Consider the following 16,865-nt stretch of genomic DNA (forward strand, 5'->3'; position numbering starts at 1 on the left):
ATTTGTGCCATTTTACCTCTGAGCAGTCTGGAGGTCCAAGCTTAGCATTTTATTTGAGCCACTGATTCTCTTGGCATCTCAAACCAGTGAAAATGATATCCTTGGTTAGGTGTGGAAATGGCAGCTGTGGCTGTCAGCTCCCTCTGTGTGAAGGAATAGCAGTAATGTATGGGAAAGATTGTCAACATGTGTGATATGTGGTGACTTGTCTGCTGGGTGGTGGGACCTGACATGAGGTAAAATCAAGTTCTTAACAAGAAAGTCATTGCCCATGTTCACTCTAGTCTTCATCTGGGACATGACTTGTTATGAGATGTAAAATTACAAGTGGAAAGTTTATTTCCTTCAAAACTAATGCTTACTTATATTATACAATTAATATTGTAAACTTTGGGAGTGGAAGGGACACTTCTGTGACAGCACAAGCAGATTTGGACATGGAGTGGCAACGGTTGGTGTCTGTGGAATTCCTGAGCATCTTGGTGATTTTTTTGGGGGGGTATCTCTGAAAATGCAAGTCAAGGAAGAACAGAGCTCGATCCCCTGATATCACTGCCTACTCTCCTCAGACTTGGTTTTGTTTGTTCTTTTTCAGGAATCTTGTTTCTGACAAACAGGACTCTCTAGCACAATGTGCAGACTTCAGGAATAGTTTACCATCCCAAGAAGCCATGCTGTGTTCTGGGCCCTTAGCTGTAATACAGGGACGAACATCAAAGTATGCACTTACTTGCTTCATTTGATCAGCATGTTTTTCTTTCCCCCCCATTATTTATTCATGTGATTGAATCAGTGGCTAATGACTCTGAAGTGATCAGTAGCTCATATAGTATGGTTTTGCTGGTTTTAAACCTTTGCACATTTATACTCTGTACCTTAATGTTATTTTGAGATCGTTTAGGGGGCAGGAAAGCATGCTCTAAACTCAATCATTTTAAGCCTCCTCTTTATTGGATGAGTAAAGTATTTGATGATTCTGTACGTGTAATATTTTGATTAGCTAAGCTGAATTTCTTACATTTTACATTTTAATTTTTAGTTTACCAGCTTTTTAGAGTAGGCCTACAAATTTTGAGCAGCTCAGTTGTCCTCAAGGGATCTATTTAATGAAGTCTTTGAGAAAGTTGAGTGATTAGTCATCTAATGCATATTTTTAACATCTGAAGATATCATGAGGGAATTGTGTGAGCCAGAGCAGACTCCTGTAGGTAATTTAGTAGCCCATCCTCACCTGGATTTGAATTAGATTTCACAGGCAGATTTCTGTGCTATTTCTGTCCTTCACCTCTGAGTTCAGTTTTTTTGGTGAGAGAAACTGTAGAGTTGAACGACTTTATAGCTGTTCTTTTGGTATGGAGGGGAATTAATTGGGAAAAATATTTGAAATACAAACAAACAACACTTTGAGAGAGAGAAAATACCGGACTGAAAAATTAGCATTTTTTTTCCAAAAGGAAATAATTGGCTACTTTTGTCAAATGAGCCTTCTGATGACAACACATTTATTTGCAAGAAATCTTTTAAATGCTTCAAGCTAACCTTTGTATCTTGTTTGTTTTGTGATGTTCACCTGTGAGGGGCAAAGAAAGGTAAAGGCAGTCATCTTAATTTGCTATAAATGTTTAGGAGCACTTGGTCACTGGTAAGCATGTATTTTTAAAAAGATGATGATTTTTAAAGATGAAAAGAACAGAAAAAGAGCAGGAGGCAGAAAACCCTACGGTAGGCCTTGATGCTTGTAAATGGCCCACTGGAGGGCGAAGGCAGTTTGCTATGAAGTGCTACCTTTGTCATTAAACCTTGATTTCTGCAAGCGCTAGGTGCCTCTGAAAGATGAGTGTAGAATAGCTTGTACTACAAAAATATGTGTTTCTTAAACTAGTATCTGATTCTATGGCTGGCATGTTAATTTTTTGGTTTTGTAGTTCAGGAAGGCAAGCGGCAAGATTGTTCTCCATGCCTCATTTAGTGCAACAAGAAACAACACTTGCATACCTGGAGAACCAGATAGCAGCAGCACTTATGTTACAGTCCAGTCATGAATATCGCCACTGGCTCCTTATCTATGCACGGTACCTAGTTAATGAAGGTGAGACATGCCATGCTGTGTTACTTCTTTGCAACTCTGATGTACTTTTAAGAAATGTTCTGTTTGTGTCATGTATATGTATGATTGCACTTAAGTCTCCTTCTAGCACTTGGCTTCTAGACTCAGTGTTTACTTAAAACCAAAACAAACTGCTGAAGTCCGTTTGTTTCAGTAGTCCTCAGTATTTGGGAATCCTATTTTGGCACACTGAGGAAACAGTGCCACCTGCGGACTTCAGCAATAGCCATTGCATTGTGAAACGGTGCAGTGGTCTGTCAGGCGTATCGTATTGTATGTGTTATTTGGCAGCAAATGCAGATGTTTCAGAGGAACCAGCAGCACCTTGTAAAATACGTAACATTCCTCAGGCAACTGACAATGGCTGCCTGATGTGAAATGGAAGAGTTGCTTGGTCTCTGACACATACCAGACCACATAAAACTGCAGCGAATTTGCTTGTTGCTTGCACTTTTTAACATCCTAAAATTTCAACAGCCTGTACTGTGAGCTTCACAGGTTAAATTCTGTGAGGAAGGAAACCCACAAGAAAGGTTGCTTGTGTCTGTTTTATATTTGAATATGCTATATCTCTATGCTGTTATGTTAAATAAGGTTAACCAACTGACTTTTTGCTTCTTGGATTCTAAAGAATCTCTTGTATCTCTGCTTGTCTGCATTCCAAATTTAGTAGTTCCCATTGTATTAATTCAGCCTTATTCCTCACCATGTATAATCATTTTACACAGAGGGAAGCAAAATGGTTCATGTTGGGCCGCCTAATAGGTGCTGGCAGAATTAAAATTGAGCTCATTAATTCTTGCCTTTTGACCCGTACCTTATTTAACAAGAGAGCCTGATGAGCTGCCTATGATTTCTCTCTGTGCTTTCCCAGCTGAAATTAAAATGTTCATCTTAGGTCATATGTTAGAGAGATGGTTATACTTTTAAAAGTCTTCACTAATTGAGAACCTCTCTATCATGTGTGCAGGGTTCATCTTGCACTGCACAAATGTCACTGCCTTGCGCGTGTGTGTGCACTGGATGTCACTGCAAATTCTGCTTTGTCATGTGTCTATGAACTGTTTCACTACTTTTCTAGGTCTGCTAAATTTTTAAAATTGCACATCCTATTTTGACCCATTATTCCTATGATGAATTTCAACACTTAATGAATTCTAATCCATTAAAATATTCAATTTGTTATACCTTGATTGGCAAGTTACTCTTGAACAGATGACTTTGTTACTTGTAAGGGAATTCCCCCCCCTCTGATCTTTGGGTGAATAAAGCTGGCCTGGAAACTGTGTAGTTTTACTAAAGGTTTTCTTTTTTTTTTCCTTCTTCTTTAATTTGTCCATATTAATTGAATCAATTTTATTTTTGTGAAAAGCTCTTTTGCTAAAGGGTTTGAGAGATCTCTTCTGATTTAGTAATAGCTAAATGTTTCAGAAGGATGTCTGATTTTATTTTTTGTACTACTGTCTCATTTTTCCAAATTCATATATTGCTATTAAATGCAACCTAACAACTTTTCCCCTTTGTTGGTTTTCATCTTGTGGCTTTCCAACTCTTGTGATATCTCTATTAGTTATTTGGCTGTTCAAGTCTGTCAGTTTTCCAATGGCTTTTTTTTTTTTAAATGCTGGTATTTTTATGTGGGAGGTGGGAGTGAAGTTGAGATCAGGGCAGTTCTTAAAACAAATTGGAGTAACTAGTTTTTCTCCCTATTGTAGATCACCTTTAGTAGTGTTTTTGGTTTTGAGAACTTAAATTGAACCCTTTGGAACTCCTAAAATAAATCCTTTACAAATCATCTTATCTTTCCAAAGATTTGCTGTTAGAAGAATAATACACTTTTTTTCAGAAACCAGTGGTTTTGGCTTTATTTTATTCTACATACTTGTAACTCCTTCATGAATGTTGTCAGTTATATTGTGGAGTGGTTATATATAGTGAAATGCTTATGAATGTGGTTTTATTTCTGATAATATTCAGGGTTTGAATATCGTTTGCGAGAATTATGCAAGGATTTACTGGGTCCAGTCCATTACTCAGCTGGAAGTCAGTGGGAATCAACAGTTATGGTAAGTCCTGGTAACAGTTTAATGAAGAATGAAGAAGAGTTTCCTATGAAAATTACAGGACACGGGTAGACAATAGAACTTCAAATATGATTAAACTTAGTGGCAAAAAAGCAATTGCACATTATTTTTGCTGACCTGGAATCCTTTCCATACTCTGCTCTAATCTCATAAGCAGGCTTCCTCCCGTGGCATTTGTATTTATTTCATGTGAAACTGTAGGCAAATGTTTATTGCCACAGTCCCAGCTCTGCTCCCTCTGCATGGTGCTCAAGACAGCACCAGAGTTGCGTGTTCAGGTCTCCATGTTCTTCAGACAGCAACTCTGAAATAGTGACACGCCAATTAAATGTCTTCCCTTCTCAGAGCACGCCTGGAGTCTGTAAGTGCAAAGGCTGCACCAGCATCATGAGTATGTAAATGTAAAGATGGTTTTTATTCTGGGAGTCATGTAAGCAGAGTAAGAACATAAGACACACAGCTCTCTCCAGGCAGGAAAAAAGGGCATGAATCTTAAACAGCTTTATGGAATATATTCATGATATCAAGTATACATTCTGAAGATGCTTTTGTGGTTTTTTGTGCAGGGTTTACGAAAGAGAGAACTATTGAAAGAGCTTCTTCCTGTTATTGGACAGAACCTCCGCTTCCAGAGGCTTTTCACAGAATATCAAGAGCAGCTAGACATCTTGAGAGACAAGTAGCATTTCCCCAGATTTTCCCTGCGGGGCCTGGTCCGAGAGAAACTGCTGAACAGCATTAACCAGAGACAGAAGAGGAGCAAGAGCCAGTCAGTAGGGACACTCCTGAAGAGGGCAGTGCCCTAAGGGTCCCAGATGCTTCAGGAGTGACCTGCTTTAGTTTTTGAGGAAGCTCACAAGTGGATTCATGAAAATGAGTGGATGAGCTAGACCGTTTCCCAAGTGAAACCTAACGATCGAAGCTGTGGCCTCTGTTTCTATGGAAAGTCATGGATATGTACTTCAGGGGGGTCCTTTTGGATCTGGATCTCATTTTAATATCAAAACTAGCTGAGAACTGTTTGTGGGGTTTCTTGGATGTCCTGTGAAAAGCACAGTACTTCAGAGTACACTGAACAGCATATTTAACCCTGTTTAGGGTTTTTGCCTGAGGATTTATTGAGGCTCAACACTATATTAAATTAGATGAATGAGCCACGTAAAAAGAAATTTCATAAATATTAAGGTATTATGCAGCCAATAGACTCTTTCCTGTGAATATAATAATAATAATAAGAGGCTGTTCTAACACATGGACTATTTTTGTACTAGAATTTGCTAACTTGTAATATGGAATTTTATTTGGCCGATAATCGGGCTATCTCTACAAAGTCATCTTGTAGGAAATGTAATGCTAATTACAAAAGCTATGTTTCAAAATAATTCTACCAAATTAATGTCATCATCTGGTTTTTAATTTTTAAATGTTTGTAAAAGGCATTTTGGGGGGAGGGGGATGGATACGATGGGGTGGCTCTTTTTTGTAAGTACAAAAATAAATGAACATTGCATTGGTTTAAAAAACAAAAAGCAAAACAACAGTCTTGAATTATTACAAAGGGCACAGGCATCTCCAGAAATGTCAACGCAGGCTGAATCATGTTCAAGTGTCTAGGAATAAATAATACTGTCTGGGTGATCTTTCCTCTGAAAGCATGATTGGACAAGTACTTGTGATCTCCCTAGACCAGCTGCATTGTTTTGTCTTGGAGCCACATCTCAGCTGAGGGAGCAGGAGCTGTGTGGGAGCACTCCTAAAATCGGGCAACACAGAGCAAGACAGGCTCCCCTGACTGATGCCAGAAGTGGTCAGCACTGCGACAAGAAATGAGCTTCATGCAGTTATGGCAGTGTTCCTTGGGTGGCATTTCATAATAACAAAATAGTGCTGGCAGCCTGCCAGCAGTTCACTTGTGGAGTGCTTTTGGAATTCCACTGAAACAAAGTCAATCAACTTGTTTTCTTCCCCAGTGTATGTTTGGTGCTGGGAAAGAAGCAAGTGTATGTGTTGGTTCTTTCCATGAACTAACTATTCAAGTGTGCCTCAATTTATTGCCTGCCTTTGAAATGGTTTTGAGTAAGAAAATTAGTACTGAAATTATTAAGTGTATTTAAACGCTTGCAAAAGAGCAGTTTCTCCCCTAACCTTCTAGCAGAAACACTATCCTTTGCCTTCAGGCAGGACGACTAGCTCTGCTACTGTGGATTTTGGCTGAAGGGGGCTGACCCTTTTCAGAGAGGTGGCTCTGTGATTGTATGGTTGTCAGGGCCCTGGAGGGGGAGGATGTGTTCTCTGAGGCACTTGGCAGGTTTTGTTGCCTCCTGTATTCAACTGCCAGACACGATGGACACCAGATTACTACTTTGTACAGCAATCTTGTGTGCACACCAACTGAAACATCTTGAAGAGCAATAAAAACAACTGATTTAGCAGCAATTCTTCAGTATGGCATCAGCGAGTTCAACCAGCAGTGGGAAATGTAGTGACAGCACAGTTTGATTTGGCACGTACCTGGTGGGGAAAGTGAAGGTGGTAAGGAGAGACGTCCATGTTCCCCTCACTTCCAGTCTGAAAAGATGCAATTATCAGGGACATCTGCAACCTCAGCAGGTGGTGCCCATCTTGTGCTTGTGTATGCAGGCAAGCAGCCCTTAAAATAGGAGATAGACACTGTTCTGGGGAAAAGGTGTCTGGTCCAAAGCTTGGTGAAGTCAGTGAGAATCCAGCTATCGGCTTATGTGGATTTTGACTCTTGACTGCTGGGTGTAGGCAGCTGCCAGGTGGGTGGTATAACAAGGGTGGCTCTGGAGGCATTGGGCAGGTGAAGGCCTGCAGAGAGGTGTCCCTTTGCTCCTGCCAAAGGTAAGGCGTGTGGATTGCGGCCATCCTCTGTTCGGCCTTGTGGTGTTCATATCTGTCTGGAAATTAATGCTGTTTAATAGGATTTAAAGGTAATTAGCTAAGGGCAAATCAGTTCTTTGTCATTAAGTCTTTGAAGAGATGCTGAAGTACTTTTCCTGAAGAGCTATCCCCATATGGGGCACTGTAGGTTCTTCCACCCATTGTTTTCTTGGAATGCTCTGTTGCTGCTCAATGGGCCAGGAATATTACAATTTTTAAATTCCATGCAACTAAATAGATTTAAATGAAGATGAGCTTTTCTGAAGCTCGATCTCTGTTAGCGCCTTCTGCGCCGCTGCCTCCCCTCGGGCCGGCCCGGAACGCCGCCCGCCGCCCGTGTTTCCGTGGCGCGGCGTTTCGCGGCGCACCCACACCGGAAGGAGGCCGCGGCCGCCGGCGGTGGGGCGCAGGAGGCGCCGCGGTGTCCCGGGAGACGCGTCGCTGAGGCCCCCGCGCCGGGCCGCCGGGGCCAAGCCGCCACCATGGGGAAGAGGCAGCACCAGAAGGACAAGATGTGAGCGGGGCTGTGCGCGGGGGGCGCTTCGGGGCCTCCGGGAGTGCGCGGACACGCGGGGCGTGGGGAGGGTGCGGGTGCGCTGGGGCGGCGTGTGAGTGACCCCGCTCTCTCGGCAGGTACATCACGTGCGCGGAGTACACGCAGTTCTATGGGGGCAAGAAAGCAGGTAAGGGGGCGAGGGGGGCTCCCCTAGGCTCAAGCGGCTCCCCTGAATTCGGGAGGTTTGCCTCGGCTCAGACGACTTCCCTCAGCTCGAGGGGCTCCCCTCAGTTCAGGAGGCTTCCCTCAGTTTGGGGGACTCCCCTCAGCTCAGGCGACTCCCGTCGGCTCGGGGGGCTCCCCTCAGCGCAGGCGACTTCCCTTGGCTCAGGGGCCTCCCTACAGCTCAGATGACTTCCCTCAGTTTGGAGGGCTCCCCTCAGCTCGGGGGACTCCCCTCAGCTCGAGGGGCTCCCCTCGGCTCGGGGGGCTCCCCTCAGATCAGGTGACTGTCCTCGGCTCAGGGGGATCCCCTCAGCTCAGGCAACTTCCCTCAGTTTGGGGGGCTCCCCTCAACTCAGGCGACTTCCCTCAGTTTGGGGGGCTCCCCTCAACTCAGGCGACTTCCCTCAGTTTGGGGGGCTCCCCTCAGGTCAGATGACTTCCCTCGGTTCAGGGGGCTCCCCTCAGCTTAGGTGAGTTACCTCAGTTTGAGGGGCTCACCTCGGATCAGGCGACTCCCCTTGGCTCTGGGGTGGCTTCCGGAGCACCCTGTGCCCTGGCCCTGCTGCCGGGCCATGCCACCCGGGCCTGGCCCTCAGCCCATCGCAACTAGGGCAGAAGCTTGAGGTTTCCCACCCAGCTGAGCCGCTGCCTTCGGCTGGCCCGCGCGTTGATCGTCAGATTTAAATTCGGTGCTGTCAGAGCTCTGTTTTGATTTTTTTTCTGATGGTTCGGTTTGAGTTGAGGAGCTACTTGTGCTCAGCTGAAGTCCAGTTTAAGTTACAGTTTTGCAAGGTTTAGTGTGGTTTTCCTTGGCATCAGTAAATTGTCACCATGCATATGGCAAAATGGAACTTTAAGCTGTCTCTTTGTTACCTAAAACACCATGTATTTAGTCAAATTCTGTTGTGGCTTTTTTTTTTCCTCCCCATAAACAGACCTTCCGCGAACTAATTTTAGACGTTTATCATTTGATCACTGCAGGTAAGACAACAAAATTACATTATTAAATTACATTATTACATTATCAGGCTGTTGACACTGAACCATTACTGAAGCAATGTTTTTCTGAGGTAGTTACTTTCACAGACTTGTGCCTGCTAGGACGGTAATGCAGCAAGAAAAAACTCAATAAAAACAAAACAATATCTGTCCTTTCCATGATTAGTATCTGCAGAGATTGGATCCGATGGTTAAAAGAATTCACAAGTGATAAAGTAATTCAGAACAATTATCATGTACATTCCTGTCTCTTGAATCTACATAATTGGGTCTTGAATCTACTTTTCTCTGCTCAGAATATGTTTGGTTGTTCATTTATCTTTCTGGGGCAGTAATTAAATAGATTGAAGAAATATTTATGCTGATTTTTTGTGTTCAGTGTTTACTGCTTGGAGTGCTGGAGTGAAAGAGGGGAGTTAGTAGAGGTGGGTTAGATATCCTCTTGTAAATTGAATAGTTGCAGAAGTTACAGTCCATATCTACAAACTACTGCTGCTTGGCTAAAAGCTGGCTGGATTATGGAAGCATCCCTAACAGGGATGATGAATGTGATTGCCAGTCACTCCCTAGCCCACTTCAGTGCAAAGAGAGTTGAGTGTTTCTGCTTGAACAGAGTTTTGTGCTGGTGGAGCCCAACATGGCAATGGAAGCAGGCTGGGGAGTATTAAAGCATCCCCTGGCTCTATGTCTGTGAGTGCTGGCAGCTACGTATTGCTGAACTGCACCAGTTTCTTTCATGGATTTTGCTGTTAACCTAATTTATGTAGAATCAGGTAGTGGGTATTGGCAGCCACTCAATGTTTTCATTGGTGTAGGCCTTGCTCTAATGTGCAAGTGAATCAGCAAAATGTTATTTGCTTCTGTCATCATGATTTCCAGCTGATTTTGCTAAAAAGAATGTGCACTTTTTTTCTAGTTTGTCTCTGCAGCCCTTTGAATACCCAGTTTGCACACCAGATGGGACAGTCTTCGACATACTGTAAGTTACTCTCTGTATTTAGCTTTATTTTTGTGTTGCTGAACTGGTTACAGCTGTGTAATCATCATTTGGTGTTAGCAAGTTGGCAAAAATAATCATGCCCATCAGTAGAGGCTTCTGATGGTGCTTGTTGCTTATTACTTTATCCCTTCTCTTTTCAGGAGCATTGTTCCTTGGATAAAGAAATATGGAACCAATCCAATCACAGGAGAAGTAAGTAATGATGGGGGAATTCACATGATGTCTCTGCTTTCCATATGCTCAGTTTCCTATTTAATGTGTGGGAGAAACAAAAACGCTTTCACTAAAGCAAAAAGAGTTGAATGGGAGTGCTATTTTGAAGTATGATATTTGTGAGATCAGCTGTGTTCACATTAATGTTGAGATTTACTAGGGATCTCTTTTTTTAGCTTAAAAAAAAAGCAGGGGGGGCTTCTGGATTTGACACCTGATATCCCCCCACTGTCATCCTGCTAAATGATCTTTGTAATAGAAAATAATCAGCCTTGGACTGCATGTGTGGAAGAAAGAGGAGAGGGGAGTTTTGCCCCCCTCCCCTTTTTTTTTTTATTAGATTGTAAATTGTATGGCAAAGGAAATGTGCAGCTCATTTATATAAACTCCTAGGGTAAGTTGCCTTTCTTAAACGTGTGGCACAATTAAAATCTGTATAGATGGGAATGCGAGCTCTTGTTACCACTAGTGATGACTGGTTGTTGACGGAAAAGACTCTGTACTGCTGCCTCGTATAGGCAGAATTGTAGTCCATACAGGGCAAGGTGTTGGCAAGCAGTGATGTTTCCTAACAAAAAGGATATTTTGCTTTATGCGGGTTAGAGACATTATTAGATGATATTACACATGGTAAGCTTAAGATGTAAAATCTTTTGAGTTATCTTGACAATATATATTAGAATGTTTCTGACCTGCCTCTGTCATGGATTTCACGCTATGATCAGCACCTTGGTGTTTTTTCTCCACCTGTTTTGTGCATAAATTATATTTATGAAGAGGTTACTTTCTGTAGTAGTGTGAAGTTGTAAAGCACTGAATAAATACGAAGTACTGGAAATATTTCCTTGTTGGTATTACATTTTTTTCTGGTACGTTAGAAGAGAGTGCATTGTTTGTGAGGGTGTAGAGGAAAATTTTAAACAGAAATTGTTGCTCGAGCTACTGAAACTTGTCTTACTTCAGTAAGTACAGTTACTTTCTGGACCATTAGGTGGCAGCCATTGCACAGGGTTGGTGCTTGGTTTGCAGATGGCTCTCTGGTATGAGGTTACCTTTGAAACATCTTGTGTTTGATTAAAGATTTTCCCAGCAGACAGATACGAGGAGAGGCTAAATACAGATGCAGTATTACAAACTAAACACGAACAGGCTGTTTGAGACTTAATATCTTCAGTTACAGCGAACTGCAGGTGTGTTTGTGTGATGGAGAGATGATTGAAGGTTTTTCTTCACACATGAGGAGGCCAATGTATTGTTGAGTAGGAATGGAATTGCAGCTATTTCGCTTGTTTTCACCAGCCTCTCACCACCTTGCTGCTGTGTGCATTGGTTGGGAGTTTTGGGGTGTTGCCAGATCAATTTTTTTTTCACTCAGAGAACCTCCATGACACCTGTTCTCAGATTGTGAACTGTGATGGGGTTTAAAATTACTTTGGGTAAATGTTAAGCAAGAAATGTAAAGTATCTGGTGGTCTTGTGAAATACAGGGAAAGGGAGATTGGGCAGAATATACTTGGCAAACCGTAAATGCTCAAATGATGTTGGACTTTGAGGTCTGTTAGTTTACCCAGACTTGTGCTTCTGTAGTTGATCTGCAGTGCACCTCCAGCTCTCCCTAGCATGTGTCCCCTTTTGCTCTGTTTGGGGAGCCCTTTCTTCTTTTATTCAGTGGTGGACTTGTACTGTGCAGCACTCTCCTCCACAGGACAAAGGTGTTCCAGACCACTTGGAAGAAAAAGGAGATGCTTGCTCTCCAGAACAGCATACAGCCCTGTGGGGTTGAAGGGAGTGTCATAATTTAGCCAGTGTTTCCCAGAGGGCTAGCTCTGGTTTTCAGAAGCGGGGGGAGGGTGGTGTTAGGCAGGAAGGGGATGGGGGTGGTGGGACAAGGCAGGGTAGGCGGCAGAGGAAATCGGTGAGTTGAGCTTGTGCATCTCTAGACTATACTGCCCTCTATTTAATTTATCATTTTGTGTGCACCTTCTGTTACTTTTACAGCTTGCTTGTTGTACAAACCAGAAAATATTTTCTGTAATGAGTTGGTGACTTAGAGAAATTGAAGATTCTAGATTTCTTTAAAAAGGAGTTGAGCCACATTAGCTGCAGTGCTGTGTTTTGTACGGTATCTTATGAAGTTATTTTGTGCAGATTGATGTTTTGTCTTGGTAATGAGGATCTGGAGATTTTTTCCATATTTTTGTCCTGAAGTTAAAAATTATGATGAAATCCTTTGTGGCTTGTACTTCTGTTATGGTTTGCTACAGGCCAAACATTTTAGAGAAGTCAATAGGCTACTTGGAAATGGTGCTGCTCATGGTGCACTCTCAATACTCACTAAATCTGTCTAGCTGTGTTATTTCTGATGCAGACCCCTCAGTGGAGAGCTGGAGAGCCTTGCATCATTAATATATTTATCTTCATGGTGCTCCCAGAGGTAGGGCTGTGCTAGTCTTTTCTTAACTGGATGTTTGTGAACTGATCTACAAATGACTTCTCTGATTCTTCTGAATCCTAAACTATTGGACCAGCCTTCCCTTTTAAAGAAATTTTGAAATGCCAAGATCACAGTTATTCTTTGATGGCTTAAATATTTAAAAATTTGTTTGCTTTCCTTTCCTGTACTTCCTTGTGGTTTATTGTTTATTTTTTCTTGCTTTTCTGAATATTCTCCTGAGGTGCAGCATGGACACCAATAAGAAACAAGTCACCATTGAACTTGTCTAGAGTTTCTCATGAGCTATTCCAGAAAGTAACTTTAGATTTATTGCCTGCCCACCACCCCTTTTAAGAATGCATCGGGATAAAAAATACTTCTCTTACTACAGCAATAATTTTGGAAGAAACAGTACATCTCTTGCAGCCAACTACAGCCTGTCAGATGGTATTGGCTCGCTTACTTTTTTTGTCAGATTTGTCAGGACACTGCCTAGCTCATGTTTACACTAAAATTGCATAAAATAAAGAGGAAAGTCATAGTTAGCTCATTCCTTTACTGGGAACTGCAGTTTGGCTTCTTACGCTTGCAGATAGTTGCAAGCTTGCCAGAATGTTTCATATAGCAGTGATATGACAGCCCTAACCAGCATGCCCACACAAGTCAGCCAGCTGGGCTCAGGAATACCTGTTTCCAAGAAGTGAGATTGGTCAGAGCATGTCTGGTTTGTTGGAATCTCAAATATGAACAGATGATAGATCAGTGTACCTTTTGACAGGAATTTCAAGGAAATTGTTCTTTGTTGCATGAGTATGTTATATGTGGACTCAGATATTTTTCTTTGCATTGTAATGTGTCTGATGTAAATGCCTATTTTTCCACTCTGGTCAGTGACATTCTGACTGCCTGTAGGCAGGCCAGGCTGTTGTGGTTGTACTTCAGCCCCATTCAAGGCACTGTAAACTTGGGCAAGTATCTCTCTTCCCCTGTCTCAGAAGTAGCTGTGGTCTGTCCCCTGGTCCCCCTTTTCTGTGGGTATTTTTTTCTTTCAGACAGTTGAAATGCAGTTTATCTCTGCCGTTTACTTCAAAGGCTTTGGTCCAAAGTCAATTTTGTGACTGTTTTAAGTGCATCTACTTTTAAACTCATATAGAGTGCTCACCTCTGTGAATTCTTTCTGCACTGCTCGGAGCAAACTAAAATCCATGTGTCTGCTGATCCTGCATAACCCGGAGAGGCAGCCCTCATGTTAAGGGCCATGTGCAGCTGTGCAGTTGGTGCGTATGCATGTTTTGAAGGGCAAACAGGATTCAGTCAAGTTAATTCAGCTTGGGCTTAACATACGCCTGAGTCAGGTTAAGAGACCTGAAGATGCTGTGTGGTGGCTGTATGAGCCTAGCAGTCACATTCCTGTTCCAAATGAGGCAGAGCACAGTTTGTGTTGTGCCCTGTCTCATGCAAGGTTATGATCCAGACCTACAGTCCAGAGAGCACTTTTTCTTAAGTGTCTCAAGATTTTAGCTTCTTACTAGGTTAAATAGGAAAATTTTTATAAATTCTGAGGATTTTGGGGGATGTTGGGGAAGGTTGGGCAGCCTCTGAAGATAACTGTAAAAAGGAGTCTGGGGCATATAAAGAAGTAGTAGAAGTCAGAGCCACTGACATGGAAAATGAGGAGTAACTTTGGAGTCGGAAGGCTGAAAATCTCTGACTTTTCCTGGTAGGACATCTGCTGCCTTAAAAGAGAGTGCTGTACCCAAAGTTTTGCTCTGTGTACAAGGTAAATATTTGCTGTTGTTCTGCCATACTCTTAATCCTGTGTTTACCAAATAAAAATGACTTGGGGTGAGATTATGACTGATACGATCTAATAATTGCAGCAGTACAGGTGCCTGTCTCATGTAGTGAGCCTGTCTGATCCATGCTTTGAAAGCACCCAGAGACGCACATCTTATACCTGCAATGCCTTGCAGCAGTGACAGAGCATGTAGCAGACACCTCGTCCTTCCGGCACTGCTCACATAGGAATGTCAGCAGTGCCTTTTTTTTTTTAATCATTTGTTTGAAGTAAGGATGGTGCTTGCCTGAATAATTACAGGCACTTTCAAAACCAGTAACTTCTTACCCTCAAAAGAAAAAATTGCAGCCAAATCTGTTATTTCAAAACTTTGGAAAGTAATTCTCAAATACTTTTCTTAAATGTGTTTATTAGCCAATTCCTCTCTAAAATGCTGGTGGCTATTGTTACTTCATTTTATTGTGAAAGCATGGTTTCTTTTCCGTTTGACCAACTAGATTTCAGTCTCATAGAAATCAGTTGCTGGTCTTGCAGTGAGAGAGGCTTGCTAATCAGGTTGATGAAGATTAGGTTGATGGAGAGAATATGGAGAAGATTACTTTTTTATTGCTGAATTTATTGAGCTCCCTTTAAAAATGAACAACCAACCTTACAGCACTTTTCTTCCCTCCCCCCCCCCCCAAAAAAAAAAAAAAATAATCTGTGGCTGCCTAAATAAGGGAAATCCTGCCTGAAAAGGATGCAGAAATTAGAGCAAAGTGAAACTTCCTTAAACATAAAAGTGTTTTTACCATGTATGTATTTTGAAAGCACAGACATAGAAAGCACTAATTGTTTCTTCACCAGAAAAGTGAACATAATGACAAAGAAGGCTTAGGTTTTGGGGTTTTTTTCCTATGCAATATTCTGAATAAAGAAACTGCAGCATGTCAGGAGTGTGGGAAATACCAGCTACTGTAGGAACAGGTCTTAAAAGTACAGGTTAAGTGCCAGCCAATGCTTTACAGTTCACTACAAATGTCTCTCCACCTCTGTCAAATGATCAGTGCAGGGCCCATATGTATCAAGAATGGATTCCTGTTAAATGGGTTGCATGAGCTTCAGCCGTTGCTGGTGTTAAGATCAAGGTCACAAAACTCATCCAACACGGAGTTGAGTGGAATGGGTCTCTGGGCTGAAAAGGGGAGAGGACAAGTTCAAGGTTCACGTAACCTGTATTGGCTAAATCAACAGTGACTATGGGCTTTTAAGTCGGTTCATATGGTCTGTGTGGTAATTTACTGCAGCTTGCTGCTTTAATTGTGTTATTCCAGGTGTGTTTCTAGATAATGAGCAGCAAATAATGGTTGTCATCAGACAAGGATCTGTGGTTTGAAGGTGACCTCTTTCATGCCAGTGTAGCAGTAGCTGCTGTTGGAATACGTTGTCAGGAAAATGTAATAGCTGTAGATAATTTTCACTGTGATGCATTTCAGAGTGCTTGTCTAGACCTTTCTGCATCATGGTGGTAATACTACCTTAGGATGTTGATGGTCTTCTAAAGATGACACACTGCAGCAGGATTCAAATTTTCCTTGTGACTTTTCATCTTTTTCTCTTGAAAAGTTTTCTTCGTTCTTACTGTTTCCAAAAGATTATGCTTACTTTGAGCATTTTCATTCTTTGTCTAGATACAAAATATTGAGAGGAAAATGCTGTGCAGCCCTTCATAGGTAGGCTATCTCCACATCAGTTTTCCCATATCCCATATCTAGAGTGCTGGGGCTATCTAATTAAAAGAAAAATAGTTTGACCAACTGAAATATTTTTCATGATGTAGAAAAATTCAGGAGTGAGAAATATCCTCCTTTCACTGTGTTTTTTCCTCAACATCAGAGCCCAGCACCCAAGTAGTCTGCTACATTTTTCTCCTTGGGGCTTTGGAAATGAACATTTAGGTGGATCAGTAACTTCAGGTCTCATTTGGCTGTAGTGTAACTGATGTATAAATGAGAAGTTTAATTCTCTAGAGGCGCTTTTCACATACATGTCAGAAGAAGTCGGCACATCTTCAGCTTTGAATTCAAAGTGTGTTTCTTAATTTGTTTGATGCAACTCAGTCAAGTCTTCAGATGTTGCATAGGTTTAAATTTCAGTTGTCCCCCTTTTCCCCTTTTTGTTAAACTCACCATATTTTCCTGTACATTTGAAGTGAAAGGGAGAGGTTTTTTCTTGTTGATTTGTAAGAAAAGTTTCAGTGGGGGGTGGGAATACAGTTTTGTTCTGGGTGAGTAATAGCTTATTACAGAGCAGAGAACAAAGCTTACAGAAATAAAACCAAGGGAAGGTTTGTTGTTGAAAAATGATTCAGACAAATCCAGCTTAGTTGGTTTTCATGTGTCGCAGAAAGAAGGGTGAAACGATCAGGAACAAAAAACTGGAAGACTCTCTGAGGTCTTTATCTCTCTCACAGTCTGCTTTGCGAACTACGTGCTCTGTCTTGAACCACTGTTTGCTTTCTTCCTGTTATGACTGCCGAGAGGTTTTTCTGATGGCTTTTCATCTGATAGATATCTTCTGTAAATTTTGGGTTTGACCAGCTTAGTCTTGTTTGTATTTGTGCCAAAAC

General features: G+C 41.9%; 2 protein-coding genes across 2 annotated transcripts in view; both read left to right on the forward strand.

The window, feature by feature from the left end:
- The window catches only part of LOC102047426 (protein HIRA), a 38,176-nt gene extending 32,584 nt beyond the window's left edge, over positions 1–5,592 (forward strand). Inside the window, exons 22-25 of the mRNA XM_055704132.1 lie at positions 596–718; positions 1,926–2,089; positions 4,085–4,173; positions 4,758–5,592. Of these exons, the coding sequence (XP_055560107.1) occupies positions 596–718; positions 1,926–2,089; positions 4,085–4,173; positions 4,758–4,874 (493 nt within the window). The 3' untranslated portion in view covers positions 4,875–5,592. The remainder of the gene's footprint in view (positions 1–595; positions 719–1,925; positions 2,090–4,084; positions 4,174–4,757) is intronic.
- Positions 5,593–7,454: 1,862 nt separating this feature from the next.
- Positions 7,455–16,865, forward strand: part of PPIL2 (peptidylprolyl isomerase like 2) — a 72,233-nt gene continuing 62,822 nt past the window's right edge. The window contains exons 1-5 of the mRNA XM_005445223.4: positions 7,455–7,606; positions 7,726–7,775; positions 8,749–8,794; positions 9,729–9,791; positions 9,953–10,004. Of these exons, the coding sequence (XP_005445280.1) occupies positions 7,575–7,606; positions 7,726–7,775; positions 8,749–8,794; positions 9,729–9,791; positions 9,953–10,004 (243 nt within the window). The 5' untranslated portion in view covers positions 7,455–7,574. The remainder of the gene's footprint in view (positions 7,607–7,725; positions 7,776–8,748; positions 8,795–9,728; positions 9,792–9,952; positions 10,005–16,865) is intronic.

Source organism: Falco cherrug, chromosome 1, assembly GCF_023634085.1.
Source record: "Falco cherrug isolate bFalChe1 chromosome 1, bFalChe1.pri, whole genome shotgun sequence".
In the NCBI taxonomy this organism is placed as follows: domain Eukaryota; kingdom Metazoa; phylum Chordata; class Aves; order Falconiformes; family Falconidae; genus Falco; species Falco cherrug.